The sequence below is a fragment of the Bos mutus genome, chromosome 3 (genome assembly GCF_027580195.1).
Source record: "Bos mutus isolate GX-2022 chromosome 3, NWIPB_WYAK_1.1, whole genome shotgun sequence".
Taxonomy (NCBI): domain Eukaryota; kingdom Metazoa; phylum Chordata; class Mammalia; order Artiodactyla; family Bovidae; genus Bos; species Bos mutus.
This window is the reverse complement of record NC_091619.1, coordinates 80933242-80953462: the sequence shown is the minus strand read 5'-3', so window position 1 is coordinate 80953462 and position 20221 is coordinate 80933242. Positions and strand designations below refer to the sequence as shown.

Here is a 20221-nt window from a genome sequence, read left to right as displayed (position 1 = left end):
ACTAAGAGCTCAGAACACCGCCCATAAGCGTTGAAGGAGTAGGAGTCACTAATAGACCTTTAAAAATAAAACATCCTTAACATTACTTTATGAGCTCTGATGGAGTAGTTCTAGGACAGAACTTGGGCTTCTGTAACACTCAAGAGACAGCTATGGTTAAGAACTAGTATAGATTGCTGACACAAAAATTTTATCTTTTAAGAAAACTGAAGAATACAGTAAGCTAAGTTAGGAAGTGTTCAGTTATACCAATGTTTTGAGAGGAAGCTTCTTCCTCTCAAATGATTATTGCATGATCATTAAGTCATACAAATCTTTAAAAAGTTCTTGATAGTGACTGAGATGGGTGGCAATCCAAATTCTCATATATGTGTAACCTTATGAGAAATGACCTAGGAATTACTTAATATTCTTCCCCCACCCCCCACCCTTAAGAGGAGACTATGTAAATAAGTTACCTTTTTTTGCTTGCTTTAAAGAGTTTCTGTCCTTGACTCTGCCTTTCCTTATTGTCCATCTGGATCCTCTGTTCTCATATATTTTTGAGGTTATGCTTTTCTGACTCCCTAGTTGACCCATTTTGGTTCACCTGTAACTCACCTGAAAAACCTTTCTGAGATTGTCTTTGAATTGATGTAGGTAAGAGGAATTTTAGATAATATTGCGGGTTAAAAAGATAGGCTGGAGCAGGGAATATTAGCCATCATATCTATGCTCTTAGAAGAATGAAAGTACCGTGTTTGACCAGTTCTTCAGTGATTCATATAAGTGGTCAGTAGATCAAAGGGACAGATTACAAGTGATCTTTCCTAAAACTGCACAAAGAAAAAATGTTCAGACATTTTCAGAAATCCTTAATACACTCTTCCTTAGAAAAGCTTGCCAAATATATGTTGAAAAAAACCTGAATTAGTTTTTCATATCATAAAAGTTGCAATTTAATTAGCTCTCAACTTTGACAGGTAATTTTACCTTTTATACATGTACTTTGTAAAATCTATACAAGTATCAAAAAATATAACTTCTTATTCACCTGATAGATTAAAATCAAACACTAACTCTTATTTTTATGGTGATGTAAATAAGTTTAAAGCAGATTTCTAACATCAGTTTAGATCACTAAAAACCGATGAAATGACTGATGTAATTTGAAACAGGAATCATTCATTTTAGTTGCATAAGAGTAAAAACTGATGAGATGATGGGCTTATTTAATTTGAAACAGGAGTCGTTCATTTTAGTTGCTAAGAGTCAGCTCATACTATCATTATTATAAGGTTGAGTCAGAGATCAAACTGGGTATTAGCTATCCTAGTATATAATCATTTATAGAGAGAAGTTATCAGGTAGTTACTTCTGCAGTTCTAAATACCATTTTGGGGTGTCTGGAAAATACCTTAGAAACCAGTCTGAAGACTTAAGCCAGTTATCAACTTATTTCCACCTATTTATTTAATCTGGAGCTATTATGTGGGCCCATAAAGTGACTGTCAATTATGATTTTCATTTTGCTATTTTTGCAACTATTTCTTGAATCAACTCTAACTCATTCTCTGCTTTTATCAATAAAAAAATTTTTAAGTCTTTTAATTAGTGTAAACGTTCACATATTTAATAGTACCTTTAAAATAAGCATTACTACATTTAAAATGGTTCCAAACAAATCTATAAATGGTAATATAAATTAAAAAATACAAACTTAAAGTAAATAAATTTAACGTTAGCTATGGTATAAATAATGGTAAATGTAAGTGTACCTTTGAGTCATTAAAATGTCTTTTTAAAAAAGGACAGCATATTACCAGAACATTAGAAACCACAGCCATGATTCTCAAACTTCACCAATTGCCATTTGATATTATTTTGGCCACTGCATTCTTCCATGAGTAAATTAATGCTATAATTTCCAGAATTAAGTCCCAAGTCTTTTTCAATAGCTCTTAAATTCTTTTCACACTCAGTGTTGATTGAATACATGGCTTTTTTCAAATGAATAAAACAAGTGCATTTAAATTAGAGATCCATTTTGCGCAGACTCATTCGACTGAAGGAATCTCTGGAGAGAAAATGAAAGAATATGAGTAAACAATTTTTATATAATCGTCTAAAATGTTTACATGTTTTCGGCCAGATATCTCAAAGTTTTGCCACCAAAAGCTTATTAACTTTAAAACTTTTGCAAGCAAAGCTCTTCATTTTCAACTTACATGCTCATCCTACACACTATTGCTCCATATATTCTAACTTGTAGACTTTTCGATAGATTTGAAGTGACACTGTCCAAGTCCATTGATCATTTATTCATTTGTCCAATAAATGTACTAGATATTTGATTAAACAGGTACTAAGGGGCAATGGGAGAGATTTCAGGAGATTTACTTGAGGTTAAAAGGCAAAACACAGGTATTTTACTTAAAATAGTAAACTCTAAGCCTTAAATCAGTGGTTCTCAAGTTTTGGGCATTTAGGTCCTTTATACACTCTTAAAATTGAGGACCCCAAGGAAGCTTTTGTTTATGTGGATTATTTATGATATTTATAATAACAGAAATTAAAACTAAGACTTTTAAATTATTTCATAAAATGAACCATTATATATTACTATAAATAGGATTTTCTATTAAAATTTGCAATAAATTTTAGAAGAGTTTAAATTTAGAAAATTATTTTTTAAATTCTAAATTTAGAAATTATTTTTTAAAATAATTTTTTTGTCATGGGAACATCTTTATTATTTTTTAATTTAATTTTTATTTTTAACTTTACAATATTGTATTAGTTTTGCCATATATCAAAATGAATCCGCCACAGGTATACATGTGTTCCCCATGCTGAACCCTCCTCCCACCTCCCTCCCCATACCATCCCTCTGGGTCGTCCCAGTGCACCAGCCCCAAGCATCCTGTATCGTGCTTCAAACCTGGACTGGTGACTCATTTCATATATGATATTATACATGTTTCAGTGCCATTCTCCCAAATAATCCCACCCTCTCCCTCTCCCACAGAGTCCAAAAGACTGCTCTATACATCAGTGTCTCTTTTGCTGTCTCTCATACAGGGTTATTGTTACCATCTTTCTAAATTCCATATATATGCATTAGTATACTGTATTGGTGTTTTTCTTTCTGGCTTACTTCACTCTGTATAATAGGCTCCAGTTTCATCCACCTCATTGGAACTGACTCAAATGCATTCTTTTTAATGGCTGAGTAATACTCCATTGTGTATATGTACCACTGCTTTCTTATCTATTCATCTGCTGATGGACATCCAGGTTGCTTCCATGTCCTGGCTATTATAAACAGTGCTGCGATGAACATTGGGGTACACGTGTCTCTTTCAATTCTGGTTTCCTCAGTGTGTATGCCCAGCGGTGGGATTGCTGGATCATAAGGTAGTTCTATTTCCAGTTTTTTAAGGAATCTCCACACTGTTCTCCATAGTGGCTATACTAGTTTGCATTCCCACCAACAGTGTAAGAGGGTTCCCTTTTCTCCACACCCTCTCCAGCATTTATTGCTTGCAGACTTTTGGATAAATTTAGAAAATTATTTTTAAAATAATTTTTAAATTTAAATATTTGAAAATAATTTTAAATTTAAAAAAATTTTAAGTAAATTTAGAAGGTAGTTTTGCTTATCTTTCCTAACATTAACGTTAATGTCTTAAGATTTACAATTTCTAGGAAAGGAGAGGACAGATACAAAGAGATTGTATTCAGCATTGAATCTCAAAACTTGGTTTTGGTGTTTTTATTTTGTGAAAATAGCAGTCTTGGAAGATAGTTTATCAAGAAAAAGTATTTTCTAAACTCAAAAAAACTGCCTGCAAATACTAAAAACTAAAGCTTGGAGGAATAACCATGATAGAAGAAGGCACAATTCAGGATACTGGTGTAAGGGAAGCTTCCTTCAGACAGAAACAATAGTCTTTCCACTAAAAGGAGTTTGAGAAATTTGATGGAAGTGAGACTAGCATTAGGACACCTCACTATTTCAGGGACCCAGCACTCTATCCCAGGACCTTTGACCAATGAATATAAGACTAGTGAAGGTAGGTAGAGGCAAGAAGTAGTCAGACATTCCAAAAAGACTAAAAAGGAAGCCAAAAGTGGAGGGGACTAGTGTTGCTTCCCAACAAGAGTTTCAAGAGGAAACCACCTAGGCTGTCTTGCATCATTGTAACAATAAAGTCAAGTCGCTCAGTCCTGTCTGACTCTGTGACTCCATGGACTGTAGCCCACAAGGCTCCTCCATCCGTGGAATTTTCTAAAACAGGCCGTTTGGTCTCCTGTTCCTGTACATGGTCTGTCTACATGTTCCCTGCAGGGGACATGACATACAGCATGCATTTGTTATACACTTCCAGAGGTTTAGAAGTACACAAATATTCTATCACTGAAGAACAGGGAATATTACCAGATAATCAAATAGCCAGCTTAATTTTCTTATGTATCAATAGTATACATGCTATTTATATAAGCAATTTCAAATGCCTTCCAAATATTTGATCAAGTAAGTATAAGAGCTTCACTGTTATAATTTTTTAAAAAGGGGGTGGTAAAATATTGGTGCCATAATTATTCAAGAGATGTATGTACATTCTAATTTAAAAACGCAAAGAATGCAGTTTACTTTTAGCAGTTATCATGCCCTGTCCAGAATTCAGGGGTTAAAAGTAAAAATATTAAGAGCTGTCCTTGGGACTTTACATGCCATTTAATTTCCACAACAACCTCTTCAAGGCAAGTATTATTTTACAGAGAAGTCTAAAATTAGATTAAATTATCTACTCAAATTAGGATCAGTTGTAGAAAATTCCAAGTTATTTCCACTTCTAATTTTGTCGCACTGAGAAAATAAAGGAAATAGTGAAGCTTTCTTGATACTCAGTGCAGTTAGCTGTTTTGATCCAAATCTAGAAGGACATATTATATACTATTTACTGTCAGGGATAATGGAAATGAATACCTGGCTTCAGTATATTCTAGCAAATTCTCTCAACAGAAATACCAGAAACTTTGACAGGACATTAGAAGAAACAGTTTTAGGAGATGAAACTTATGTGTGGTGTCCTGGTTAGTATGAGAACTTGACTTTATTATTCTCTTTCTCACAGACTTTTTATCTGGTAGGCTGATTCAGGTATAGCTGATAGAAGGCTTACAAAAGTTGGACTTGTTAGGTTTCAGAAGACATAATATTTTAAGCCATTTAATATAAGGTAAATACATTCACTATTAAATAATTCAAGTGGATTTCATTTTTCTGAAGATACAAAATAATAGAAAAAAACATGCATACCTGTGGCAGGTAACAGGTAATACTGCCTTGTATAACTGAGGGATCTTTCGGTTTATCAGAGGCTGTAGGGCCTCTTTAAGGCGATGATAATTTCTCTCCAGTTCCCTTTGATACTCCTTTTGATCTGGCCCAATTAAGCTCTTATTTTTCCTTAAGGCATCTTCACACCTAGGGAAAACAGTGTGTCGGCAAAAGATTTCTTTTGACATAGTTTGAAGGCTTACTGCTATATGTATATATATATACATATATACATATATACACACACACACACACACATACATCTCCACTATGATGAGGGCATTCAGTTTTTCTGTTTTATGTGAAACATCCTCTCCTGCAATTAGGTTTAGGGTAGGGAAGCAGGGCTCAACAGATTTCTTTAAAATCTACCTTCCACTTCCAATTTTCACAATTGAAAATTACGTATTTTTTAATATTAAATCTGACACCCCCTTCCCCCCCACACACACATATCACCACTAGACTATAAGTTCTTTAAGGTATATAACCATACTTATTTACTCAATGGCATCTGGCACAGTAGTTTGCCTGTATTCAAATAGAAGTTTCTTAAATTAATAGATGGACTTCCCTGGTGGCTCAGTGGTAAAGAATCTGCCTGCCAATGCAGGAGATGTAAGTTCAACACCTAGGTTGGGAAGATTTCCTGGAGAAGGAAATGGCAACCACTATAATATTCTTGACTGGGAAATCCAAGGTACACAGGAGCCAGGCATGCTATATACTCCATGGGGTCACAAAAGAGTAGGCCGTGACTTATTAATGAAACAAACAAAAATTGAATAGATTGAGATTGCTTATTCAATTCAGATATTAAAAAAAAAACTATCTGGACTCCAATAGATAAATGGAAAAAGTATGTTTAAAAAAGTATACATATCAATGCTTGTAGAATGCAGCTAAAGTGATACTTAGAGGAAAATGTATATATAGCCTTAAATGCTTATACTGAGAAGGCTAAAACTGAAGAGCTAACCAGCAATTTGAAAAGAATAAACTCTAAGTGTAAGGAAGAAAACAAAATTTTAAAGTATGATAATTCTACATTTAAAAAAATGCAGAAGATGGTTGTTTGAAAAATCTAAAAAAATAGACTAAACTCTGGCAAGAATAAATGAAAGAAGGCCAGGTATCCTCTTCTAGAAATGAAAAATGAGACGTCAAATACAGCAGAAGTTTATACAGGCACAGAGGATATTAGGTATAATTTAATGTAAATAAATCTGAAATTCTGCTTTTCTAGATTTACCAAAACACTCAAGTAAAAATATGAATAATCCAAAAACCATTAAATACATCAAATCAGTCAAATCACAAATCTACCCACAGAGAAAACATAAACAGGCAAATTCTACTTAACAGTCTAAGGACAGATAATCCCATTGTAGCACAACAATTCTGAATATATAAAAAACTATTCTAGACTATAGGAGGAATAAAGACCTATTCCTGAGAAGAGTTTCAAACTCACTTTTCAAGGCTGGGATATCAAAACTTAATGGAGGCTATAAGAAACAACTTGTAATTCAATCTCATCCACGAAAACAGTTGCAAAACTCCCAAACAATAAGAAACTGTCCTAACACTATATTACATCCCTACTCCCTACACACAATCCACTTTATAAAATTTTAAAATACTGTCATGACAAACTTGTAGCATAACTAAAAACTGGTGGGAACTTATTTCACTTAATTAAAAATATCTACAAAATACATGAAGAAAACATTATACTCAACGATGAAAAAATTTCTTTTAGATCAGAAATAAGAAAATGATGCCCTCTATCATTATTCCTATTCAGCATAGTTTATTAGAGATCCTAAACAGTACAGTAAGAAAAAGGTTCTACATATAAATTATTAGAATTAACAAGTGAATTTGGCAATATTCTCATGTAAAGCATGTAAAAATAAATTGTATTTCTGTATGCCAGCAAATAGAAAATAAATTTATTTTTTAAAAATATTTATTTGGCTGTGTTGGGTCTTAATTGTGGCACATGGGCTAGGTTGCCCAGCAGCAACTGGAATTTTCCCAGACCAGGGATCAAACCCATGGCCCCTGCTCTGCAAGGCAGATTCTTTACTACTGGGCTTCCACGGAAGTCCCCCAAAATGTAATTTTTAAAAATACCATTAACAAAAGTATAAAAATATCAAATACCAAAGAATAAGTGAAAATATAAAGTTTCTACAGAAAAATTTTAGAAAAACATTTAGAGGATATAAGTAAATGGAGAAATGTACTGTATTCATAGACTGGAAGAGTTAATTCTCTTTCCTTGAACAAAATGTGAGAGGAATTGGTCTATCATATATAAAAGGTTATTATAAAGCTGTAGTAATTAAGACAGCATATTAGTCAAAGAGATAAATAAAACAATGGAAGAAAGAAATCCTAGAAACTGATGCACACAAAGTGAGCACTTGATGTATTAACACTGCAAAGCAGTGGAGAAAGGGTAATCTTTGAAATAAGTGGCGCCAGGTCAACTGCACAACCATATGGGAACAGAAATCTGATTGCTATCTCACATCATATTCAGTTATCAGTATGGACAAAAATCAAACTGGCCCCCACCTTGAAGCATATGCAAAAATCAATTGAAAGAATTGTTTTTAAAAGTAAAAAGGCCTTTTTTGCCTTCTTCCCCTTTTGTTTGGGCTATACTTAATTTGAGAGCCCAAGGAAAGTTATGACCAACCTAGATAGCATATTCAAAAGCAGAGACATTACTTTGCCAACAAAGGTTCGTCTAGTCAAGGCTATGGTTTTTCCTGTGGTCATGTATGTGAGAGTTGGACTGCGAAGAAGGCTGAGCGCCGAAGAATTGATGCTTTTGAACTGTGGTGTTGGAGAAGACTCTTGAAAGTCCCTTGGACTGCAAGGAGATCCAATCAGTCCATTATAAAGGAGATCAGCCCTGGGATTTCTTTGGAAAGAATGATGCTAAAGCTGAAACTCCAGTACTTTGGCCACCTCGTGCCAAGAGTTGACTCATTGGAAAAGACTCTGATGCTGGGAGGGATTGGGGGCAAGAGGAGAAGGGGACAACAGAGAATGAGATGGCTGGATGGCATCACTGACTCGATGGACGTGAGTCTGAGTGAACTCCGGGAATTGGTGATGGACAGGGAGGCCTGGTGTGCTGAGATTCATGGGGTCGCAAAGAGTCGGACACGACTGAGCGACTGATCTGATCTGATCTGATCTGATCTGATTATATAGATGTTTAGGAAGTCAACATACTCTGACCTTGGGTAAAAAATTTCTTAAGACACAAAAAGCAAGAGTCGTAACAAGAAAGATGGAATTATTTTGCAATACTAAATTTAACAACTTCTGTTTATTAAAAAAAAAGTGCTAAGCCCCAAGTTCAGAAAAGATGTCTGTGATACAAATGATAAAGGATTACGTTTCCAGTATGTAAATACCCTTAGAAATCAGTAAGGAAAAGAATTCAGTAGGAAAATGGCAAATAAAAGAAGTTTGAACATTACAGAGAGGAAAGAGAAATAGCTAATAAACACATGACAAGATGTTCAACCTCGCTGGTAATCCAGGAAAAGGAAATTTAAACTATGCTGCTGCTGCTGCTGCCAAGTCACTTCAGTCGTGTCCGACTCTGTGTGACCCCATGGACGGCAGCCCACCAGGCTCCCCCGTCCCTGGGATTCTCCAGGCAAGAACACTGGAGTGGGCTGCCATTTCCTTCTCCAATGCATGAAAGTGAAAAGTGAAAGTGAAGTCGCTCAGTCGTGTCCGACTCTTAGCGACCCCATGGACTGCAGCCTACCAGGCTCCGCCATCCATGGGATTTTCCAGGCAAGAGTACTGGAGTGCGGTGCCACTGCCTTCTCCCAATTTAAACTATAATTACATATTATTTCATACCCACTAGATTGGTAAAAATTAGGTTGTCAGATAATATCAAAAGCGTCTGCCTACAATGCAGGAGACCTGGGTTCGATCCCTGGGTCGGGAAGATCCCCTGGAGAAGGAAACCCACTCCAGTTCTCTTGCCTGGAAAATCCCATGGATGGAGGAGCCTGGTACACTTCAGGGGATTGCAAAGAGTCAGACACGACTGAGCGACTTCACTTTCACTTCCACTTTACATTGCAATAGGAACTCTCCCAAACACTACTGGTGAGAATTTAAATCTGGCTTACGCACTTTGGAAAAAGATGTATTATCTGGTTGAAATTGAACCTATGGATATGCCATGATTTATTTACTCTTCTGTTGATGGATATCTTGGTTGTCTCCTGGTTTTGTGTTTTGTTGTCGTTTTTTAGTTATAAAGAATACTATTCAACTATTTCTTTACTTCTGGATGTACAAGAGATAGTTCTAGAGCTTATATACCTAAGAGTATGTAAAGAGTAAATACAAAAAAAAAAATGTTTATTGTTTTTAGGAATAAAAGAATGCAAGCTGAAGTACCATTTAAACTGATTAACAAGAGACACCATATTTAAATAGCATTACATAAAGTAAGGTGTACTGCAACTAGTAGTACATTTGCATTCTTGGCATTGTTACTACTTAGAACTTTTTGGAACAGATTACATATTAGGAGCCGATAAAAATGCTCATGTACTTTGGCTCTGTAATCTTGAGCTTAATACTTTAATTTGGCAAAAGAAAAAAAATACACTTCATTACTATACCACACTTAAATTCAACTTAAATTCAGATCTTTGATGAGATAATACAACTATTAGAATAATAGTTTTAACCTTAATTGAAAAAATAAGAATTTATATATATAACAGTTGTGGTAGAACAAATATGCATATTAACATAAAATATATACACACAAAAATCAAAAATACAGTATTCGCTGACTTGTAAGGTTTAAAACATGTAGTCTGGCTTTCTGCCTTTTTGTAATTTAAAAGAGAAAACCTTCTTTATAGTAACCCTTAAGGAGACCTGCAAACTATACGAATTCATTACCTTATCATAAATAAACACAAAAAAGAGGACATCTGTTTTAGAACTGTAGTAATAGTAAAAATTCCCCAAAAAATAGAAAGAAAATAAGCATTATTAGTATCTATGACCTAAAGAAGTATGTATTGTTCCAAGATCATCCAGCTCACAATCACAGTAGGGTTTTTTTGGTTTGTATTTGAAACGTCCCAAATAATAAAATCAATGTTTAAAAAATTTTTGTCAGAGTATGCTTGATTTACAATGCTGTGTTAGTTTCAGGTGTACAGCAAAGTGAATCAGTTGTACATATGCATATATCCACTCTTTTAGATTCTCCTCCCATATAAGTCATTACAGAGTATTGAGTAGTTTCTGTGCTATACATTAGGTCCTTGGTGGTGGTGGTAGTTTAGCCACTAAGTTGTATCTGACTCTTGCGACCCCATGGACTGTAGCCTGCCAGCTCCTCTGTCCATGGGATTCTCCAGGCAAGAATACTGGACTGGGTTGCCATTTCCTTCTCCAGGGGATCTTCCCGACCCAGGGATTGAACCCAGATCTCCTGCACTGCAGGCAGACTCTTTACCGACTAAGCTACAAGGGAAGATATTTTATATATAATAGTGTGTATATGTCAGTCACAACAGAAGTCAGTCAATTCTACAAAAAGAAGCTTGCTTTCTTTACTCTGGTCGTTCATCTTCAACATACATTAGGAGCCATGTTTTCTATAACCAAACTGATAAGGTCATCTAGCTCAATAATCAGATTATAAAATCCCAGACTTCCAATAAAGCTATCTGAAGTTTTTAAAAAGATGTTTACCATGTTCATGCAGGAGTAACTGATAACAATTAATGACAGCTATTGCAGTGAGAATAAAATACTGTCTTGAGAGACTTGAACAAGTTAGCATTCCTATTTTCCTGATGACAAAGTGCTGTAATGTGAAATTACTGCTACCCAAATAAACCCTTTCAGTGAATGATTTGATAAGAGAAACCACAGTTCATAATATAAGAGAAACCAGAATAGGAAGTCCAAGACTGGCTTCTGACTATGGTTCTGATGCTGCTTCGCTAGTTAACAAGTCATCTACTTAATGGTACTTAGTCTATTTCCACCAGTGTTTGACTACTTGTCTTCAGAGACTACAGTTCCAGCTTCACTATTCATCTTTCTCAGAACAGATCTAAACTTTGCTCATGCTGGTTATTTGTTTTTAGTATATCCCTCCCCTCTTTTCTGACTGAAAAACTAATATTCGTCTTTCAAGGTCCATTGTTTTTGTTGTTCAGTTGCTCAGTTGTGTCTGACTCTTTGTGACCCCATGGACTGCAGCACGCCAAGCTTCCTTCTCCTTCATCATCTCCCGGAGCTTGCTCAAACTCATGTCCATTGAGTTGGTGATGCCATCCAACCGTTTCATCCTCTGCCACCCCTATCTCCTCCTGCCTTCTATCTTTCCCAACATCAGGGTCTTTTCCAATGAGTTGATTCTTTGCATCAAGTGGTCAAAGTATGGAAGCTTCAGCATCAGTCCTTCCAATGAATAATTAGGGTTGATGTCCTTTAGGATGGACTGGTTTATCTCCTTGCAGTCTAAGGGACTCTCCAGAGTCTTCCCCAATACCACCATTCAAAGGCATCAATTTTTTGGCACTCAGCCTTCTTTATGGTCCAATTCTCACATCCATACATGACTACTGGAAAAACCATAGCTTTGACTATATGGACATTTGTTGGCAAAGTAATGTCTCTGCTTTTTAATATGCTGTCTAGGTTGGTCATACTCTTCCAAGGAGCAAGCGTCTTTTAATTTCATGGCTGTAGTCATCATCCACAGTGATTATGGAGCCCAAGAAAATGAAGTCTGTGACTATTTTCACTGTTTCCCCACCTATTTGCCATGAAGCGATGGGACCAGATGCCATGATCTTTGTGTTTTGAATGTTGAGTTTTAAGCCAGCTTTTTCACTTTCCTCTTTTACTGTCATCAAGAGGCTCTTTCGTTCCTCTTCACTTTCTGCCATAAGAGTGGTGTCATTGGCATATCTGAGGTTATTGATATTTCTCTCAGCAATCTTGATTCCAGACAGTGATTCATCCAGCCCAGCATTTCACATGATGTACTCTGCATAAAAGTTAAATAAGAATGGTGACAATATACAGCCTTGACATACTCCTTTCCCAATTTGGAACCAGCCCATTGTTCCATGCTCAGTTCTGTTGTCTTGACCTGCATACAGGTTTCTTAGGAGGCAGGTAAGGCAGTCTAGTATTCCCATCTCTTTAAGAATTTTCCACAGTTTGTGATCCTCAAAGTCAAAGGCTTCAATGTAGTCAATGAAGCAGAAGTAGATGTTTTTCTGGAATCTCTTGCTTTTTCTATGATCCAACTTGACTTCACACTCCAAGATGTCTGGTTCTAGGTGAGTGAACACACCATTGTGGTTATCCCATTCATTGAGATCTTTTTTTGTATTGTTCTTCTGTGCATTCTTGCCACCTCTTCTTAATATTTCTGCTTCTGTTAGGTCCATACTGTTTCAGTCCTTTATTGTGCCCATCTTTGCATGAAATGCTTCCTTGGTATCTCTAATTTTAAAGGTCCATATATGATGTTAGGAGAAGGGCATGGCAAATCCACTCCAGTATTCTTGCCTGGAGAATTGCATGGACACAGGAGCCCTTCAGGCTAAAGTCCACGGGGTCACAAAGAGTTAGACACAACAGCAACATTTAATACTTTGTACTCTGTACTTTTGTTTATGATGTTAATTCCTGTGTGAAATATTCCCTGACATCACCATGTAAAATGATCATTTCCTCTTTTGTGCTGATAGTGTGAGTGAAGCAGGAATCAGTATCAAGTTGTTGATTCTTTTCCCCTATTGTTTCAAAATTTTGCAGTTACTGAACACCTATTCATTATATGCCAAATGTTATTTGTGAAGCAAAAGAGGTAACGGCAGGCCTGAGGTTGCTATCCTAAAAAGGCCTGTTTGCAAGGTTGGCCCTGGGTTACAGTCTGGGAATCTGGATTTGGGAAGGGTTCCTATTATATGCAGAAACAGTGGCTCACTGTGCCTGAACATTTTATATAAACACTATAGTTTCTGTTAAATACCAGCTTTCCTTTTGGGAGTCTGGAATTTTGCTAACTGTCAGGGAGAAGATACCTATTGACTCAGTTCAGTTCAGTCGCTCAGTCGTGTCCGACTCTTTGTGACCCCATGAATCGCAGCACACCAGGCCTCCCTGTCCATCACCAACTCCCGGAGTTTACCCAAACTCATGTCTATTGAGTCGGTGATGCCATACAGCCATCTCATCCTCTGTCATCCCCTTCTCCTCCTGCCCCCAATCCCTCTCAGCATCAGGGTCTTTTCCAATGAGTCAAATCTTCGCATGAAGTGGCCAAACTATTGGAGTTTCAGCTTCAGCATCAGTCCTTCCAATGAACACTCAGGACTGATCTCCTTTAGGAGGGACTGGTTGGATCTCCTTGCAGTCCAAGGGACTCTCAAGAGTCTTCTCCAACACCACAGTTCAAAAGCATCAATTCTTCGGCACTCAGCTTTCTTCACAGTCCAACTCTCACATCCATACATGACCACTGGAAAAACCATAGCCTTGACTAGACAGACCTTTGTTGGCAAAGTAATGTCTCTGCTTTTGAATATGCTATCTAGGTTGGTCATAACTTTCCTTCCAAGGAATAAGCATCTTTTAATTTCATGGCTGCAATCACCATCTGCAGTGATTTTGGACTAGCCCTCAACAAAAAGCCTGGTTGGCATCTGAGTCTCTACTAGCTTCCCGGGTGGACATGATTTCCCCCATGCTGCCACGATTCTTTGCTGAACAATCAGCACGTCTAAGTGACCACCCTTGGAGAGGACCCAGGGAAGCCTATACCTGGTTTCCTCCAGACTTCACCCCGTGCCCTTTCCCTTTGCTAATTTTACTTTCAACTCTTTCATTGTTAACAAACCATAGCCATGTATATGACTATATGCTGTCCACTGAGTCCTCCTAGCAAATCATCCCATCTGGGGGTGTTTTGGGAGGCCCCAATTCATCCAAGTATTATTTCATCTAATTTGCACAATCTCCCTGTGTGAGGTAGATATTATATCCTTACTTCATACATTAAAAACAGAGGATCATAAAGATTAAGTGACCTGGAAAAGAGACATATAAGGATAAGATCTGAAGACAAATTTTTTGCTTCCAAGTTTGCTGCTTGTATGTTTTCTGAGGGAAGAGAGACAGAAACTCTCACACTGAATGTTCAAAATAAATAACAGCTTTCAAAGTTAACTAGTTAAATGTCAAACTAATAATAGTTTCAAGTTAAAGATTTCCTGAATCGAGGTTTCTCTCATTTTCAAAATTTAAAACATGGCATTACATAGAGAATTGGGGGGCACGGATACATATATATATATAAAATACATATGGAGTAGCAAGTTATACTCAGACTACGTCTCATTGTGAACCATTTTCCTATAGTTTCTCCTTTCAATAATCCCTTATGACTCATATCAAACTGTGGATTAGACATTCTCAATTTGAGTATCTTTATGTAGAAAACTTTGAATACCTTTTAGTAAAATCTTTGAAGCAAAGTCGCAGTTTATTATGATGTCTGAAGAGCTTTGGGTCACTGGGTATTTCCGATAGGAAAACCTGGGCAACTTCCAAAGGCCCCTGTAAAATAAGAAAATAAAACAAAAAGTATGTTTTTGTTTTTTAAATATTCACAGAAATAGAATTTACCAAATCCATTTTTCTTAGCACCAAGATGTGTGCATTTAAGCTTAATACATCCCGATGCCAAATCTATACTTTTGCCCACAGCAATTAACTTATTATTTCATATTTCAAAGAAAATGAGTAGGAGACAAAGCACTAACTATTGTATTCATTAATGCCTTTTGCCTTGTATTTTTTATATTCTTTATCTTAGATATAACAGTTATCAGGCTATGGACAATCAGCTGTCAGTCCACTGATTATTAGACACTTTACTTTGCGAAAACAGTTTCCCCAAAGCATTCATAATATTAGGAGGATATTTGGAATTAAAGGTAATCTTTTGTGCGTAAGTATATCATTTGGAAGTAAAAACTCTAAATCACATATACTTTTAGGAGGTAAAGGCCTTAAAATCTTTATTTCAGTTTAACCTCTTATATTTTCAGTGTCTGTGCAACTACTTCTAACATATTTTCACTTGATGTAACACATTTGTGATTTCTGGAAAATATAATACTGTAATCATTCCAAATTCCATTTATAACTAAAATCACACAGTATTAGCAAACACTCCCACCTGATTCACTGTTGTGCCTACAGACCCCTGGAGGACCATCTGAAGCATTTTTGGGTCTGCTGGATCTTGATGTGTTGCAAATGCCAACTCCTGAGTTTTTTTCTGCATATCTTCAATAGCAACTTCAATTGGTGTTAAGATGATCTGGGTGAAATAACATCTATTTAGGCCAGTGGATTGATTGAAAAATATTTAGTGAGCTTTATACACAATCAATTAAAATAAAAAAAGTGGCAACTATGAAGTATTATCTAATAATATATCCTGAAACTTTGGATCATTCAATGAAAAAAAAAAAACTTTTAAAGCATAAGCTGAGGGTGAATGAGGGACTTAGAAAAGAAGCTGAAAGTTAATGACTTAAAAATGGGTCAAATTCTAGTATGTTACCATACACAATGCTATGTCCACATTGTTCTCACACGGCTTCAATGTATTTGTTCCACTAATTCTTTTTCCCTCTTTGGAGTCTTACCTCCTCTTTGTGAGTGACATTGACCCTTGTCTTAATGTAAGGAAAGGCATGAGAAGTAGTCAGAATGGTCTTCCGTTTGAATTGTTCATGAAGCTCCCCATGGGCACGACCATCTAAAGTGAAGGGTGTACAGTACATGAAACGACGAAGATTATAATTTTTGTCAAAATATGTGATTCTGTCCTTCATCTCATATGTGTCAAAGTATGGTTCCACGTAGGTAATCTGAATATAGGCCTGAGAAATGAAAAAGTTCTTCATTTATTCACTGTTAAATTATTGTTTAGTCTTCCTCCAACAAAATCAGAGTCTCAAAGATGCATCTATGGGGCATCACAGTCTGTCAATCATACCTTGTTAGGATCTAATTTACACTTGTCCACAGGATTAGAATCTTTGATTACTTCAACTACATCCTCTCCAAATCTTTCTCCATAAAATCCCTAAAATAAAGAAAAAGAAATCTTTCACATGAAGTTAACAGTAGTAGAAAACAGAGAAGGCCTCTGAGGGAGACTCCTGAACAAATGAAGCCGTTTAGTAAGTTCTTATAAGATGGTGTCAATGATTACAAAATAATAATTATTTACATTAACAGAATTTATATTTAGCCTATCAAATTAACAGGCTCTCACTCCATATTTATTTGATATTATTCCCATTTACTCACTTTAAATAACACAAAATAAAAATAATTTTCACCAATGAAAATATAGGATTCCACAAGAGATCCTCAAGAAAACCAAAAAGGGAACAGAAAGAAGAGACAAAAAAAATTCATTATATTTGATGTGTATAGGATATTGGACGTCTCTGGTGGCTCAGACGGTAGTGTCTGCCCGCAATGAGGGAGACCTGGGTTCGATCCCTGGGTCGGGAAGATCCCGTGAAGAAGGAAACGGCAACCCACTCCAGTACTCTTGCCTAGAAAATTTCATTAACTGAGGAGCCTGATAGGCTACAGTCCATGGGGTTGCAAAGAGTTGGACATGACTGAGCGACTTCACTTTCAGAGTCTGATGTAACCTGACTTCTTACAGGCATGAGTCAATGAACAAGCATTCATTTTTCTGAATGATTAATGTAATGTTCCAGAATTTCCAAATAAAAACATTAACTTGTTGAAGTTCTGTGTAAGTTCAGATTTTGAAAAGGTAACCCTGGGTCAAGAATGTAGTGACTTTTCCATATGACCCTGAGTGGCAGCATGGGCAAAAGATGGAGCTCTTCAAAAGGAAAAATTAAGTCTCAATCCTCAAAGCAGAACAGACACTCCTACCTCAAAGATAACTTTTATGACTCAGTAAGTTTGAAAAATACTGTCTCAAAATTTCCCAAGACTTAATAGGCTTTTGAAAAAACAAGAAGTCACAACTAAAACCAGTTTGTGGAAGTTGAGCCCTGTGAAGTCACCAATAAGAACAGAACGCTGAAGAAATTAACATCATCTGTGAATAAAAACAAGCCTACACTCTTCTGTCTATACAAATCACCTGAGGATTTGTTAAAATACAGATTTTAATTCAAAAGGTCTGAAGTGGGGTCTGAGATTCTGCATTTAACAATCTCCCAGGTAATGTCAATGCAGATTCTGTCCATGAACCACACTTGGAGTAACAAGGACACAGAAAGATTGGAAAGAACAACTATAGCAGAAAAGACAGGTTAGTTTCATCAATATTAAAGTTAATCGTTTATTTTGAAAATTAAGTATCTGTATAAAGGTTAAAGGATTCTAAGAAGTGTTTTTAAAGTATAATTTCAAGCTTTTAAGTTCTAAAGATTACTTCACTGGGAATCAGTTAACCCAAAAAGGTAATGCACTTGGGTCAGAAATATCTTGGGGTTCTAGTTCCATGATTATTAATTCCTTATAACCTTTTCTACAAAATGTGGATAATACTATATACATTTCTCCACAAATCATGGTAATTCTAAAAGATACAGGGTTTCTAAAATATGTGTGAAAATAGACCCTCAAAAAATCAAGTTAATAATAATATTTTACTGTTGCTATCAAAGATTTTAAAAATTCAAGAGAATATTATTGTACCTATAAAAAGCCTCATACCCAAAAGGAGTAGATTATTTGGCAGGATCTGGCTTATTAAAGGATTAGATCTGGATCTGAAAAGTCTATTCATCATAGAAAATACAAATTAAGGATGAAATTTTGAACCACCACAGTATTCACCTCCAATCTGTGAGATATCTCTGCGAGTTTGGTTATTGCAGGTTCCTTGTAAACAAATTCTTGTTCATCCAAATCCCCAAACTTAGTTCCATAAAAACCGACCCGAAAATAGGTGCCAAACATCCGCTTACCATCCTAGGTGTAGGAAAACAGAGAAACTTTAATACAGAGACTTTTTGTCGTGCACATTCTGCTTAGATTGCTATGAGTATAAAATTCTCAAAACAAAAGTTTTAATTCAAAACCACAATATTTTATTATTTCTCAAATGAAAGTAACAAAATAATCTTTTCTTCATTATTTCTAACAAATAACATTGTGCAATTAGGGCTTTTACCGAATTACATATGGCATATATTTTTCAGGGACTGTACCAAGTAACATCCCATATAAGTCTATGTTTTTCTAAGTCCATACAATTGAGATAAATTAACTTATTTTCTCTATTGCAAGAAAAGTTGCTTGGTATAAAATAAACTGTGTTTTAGTCATCCTAAAGTAGAGCATAAAGTTAAATTTAAAAACAACACTAACATATTTAGTTACCATTATTAGCCTTTACATTACTATCTCTTTTCGTATTTTAAATGAGATCATAAAAGTTAGAAGCCAAGTGTAGCATCTGGCACAGAGTGGATGATCAGTAAATGTCAAGATCATCCTGAAGCACTGAAGCAAAAGATTTACAGTTAGTATCCCTCTGCTAATAAAAAAATACTGTTATGTTTAAGAGTAACTAGAAATGGAATTAGGAAGTAAAAAATACATAAATGAAAGAAGAAAAAAATTTGAGAAGAGTTGGTTTTTCTAAAGTACCCAAACCACCCACTGCATACATTAACCACACACATTCATCCCAAGTACAAAGTATGCTAAGGTCACCTTAACTCTTACACAGAAGATTTGAAAACAAATTCTCTTGATAAAGATAAAATACGTGGAAGCCTTTTGTGCTATTCTTACATTTTAGATACAAAGATGTTTCAAAGGATTTTGTGGTAGTGCCTTTAAACACAGCCACACATGACTGTTTATATACCTCAATTCTCTTTAAGCCTAGTAAGTTTCATACTTATTTTTCCTTTATTTACTTCTTACTGCAAAGGCTTACTCCTTGGAAGGAAAGTTATGACCAACCTAGATAGCATATTCAAAAGCAGAGACATTACTTTGCCAACAAAGGTCCGTCTAGTCTATGGTTTTTCCAGTAGTCATGTATGGATGTGAGAGTTGGACTGTGAAGAAAGCTGAGCGCCGAAGAATTGATGCTTTTGAACTGTGGTGTTGGAGAAGACTCTTGAGAGTCCCTTGGACTGCGAGGAGATCCAATCAGTCCATTATAAAGGAGATCAGCCCTGGGTGTTCTTTGGAAGGAATGATGCTAAAGCTGAAACTCCAGTACTTTGGCCACCTCATGCGAAGAGCTGACTCATTGGAAAAGATTCTGATGCTGGGAGGGATTGGGGGCAGGAGGAAAAGGGGACGACAGAGGATGAGATGGCTGGATGGCATCACTGACTCGATGGACGGGAGTCTGAGTGAAGTCTGGGAGTTGGTGATGGACAGGGAGGCCTGGTGTGCTGCGATTCATGGGGTCGCAAAAAGTCAGACACGACTGAGCGACTGAACTGAACTGAACTGCAAAGGCAAAGGGGTATGTAAAATAAGTTACAAATGAAACAGATAATAAAGCAAAATGGAAAATTCTGATCCTCAATTTACCAGCCTTCTGATAATAAAAACAAAACAAAAAAGCATACAATTGACTAAAAATATCTCCAGATTTTGTCCAGAAGAAATATAGTTTTAAAGAAAAATGTGTCTAGAGTTAAAGGAGGTTTCTAATTTTAAAAAATTGTTTCAATTATTTCAAACTTTAACAGACAAAATTAACTGACTTCTATAGCAAACGAAATTTCTCTAGATAGGTTAAATATA

General features: G+C 35.9%; 1 protein-coding gene across 5 annotated transcripts in view; it reads right to left on the bottom strand.

Annotated features, from left to right (window-relative positions):
* Positions 1 to 444: 444 nt before the first annotated feature.
* Positions 445 to 20221, bottom strand: part of DOCK7 (dedicator of cytokinesis 7) — a 191867-nt gene continuing 172090 nt past the window's right edge. For 2 of the 5 annotated variants that reach the window (XM_070367918.1, XM_070367920.1), the window contains 7 exons: positions 18284 to 18409; positions 16443 to 16532; positions 16090 to 16326; positions 15615 to 15758; positions 14883 to 14989; positions 5306 to 5473; positions 445 to 2056 (listed from right to left, as the gene is read on the bottom strand). In XM_070367918.1, the coding sequence (XP_070224019.1) occupies positions 2014 to 2056; positions 5306 to 5473; positions 14883 to 14989; positions 15615 to 15758; positions 16090 to 16326; positions 16443 to 16532; positions 18284 to 18409 (915 nt within the window). In that variant the 3' untranslated portion in view covers positions 445 to 2013. Of the gene's footprint in view, positions 2057 to 5305; positions 5474 to 14882; positions 14990 to 15614; positions 15759 to 16089; positions 16327 to 16442; positions 16533 to 18283; positions 18419 to 20221 lie in introns of all 5 variants that reach the window. The other 3 variants (XM_070367921.1, XM_070367919.1, XM_070367922.1) reach the window with 3 other exon arrangements.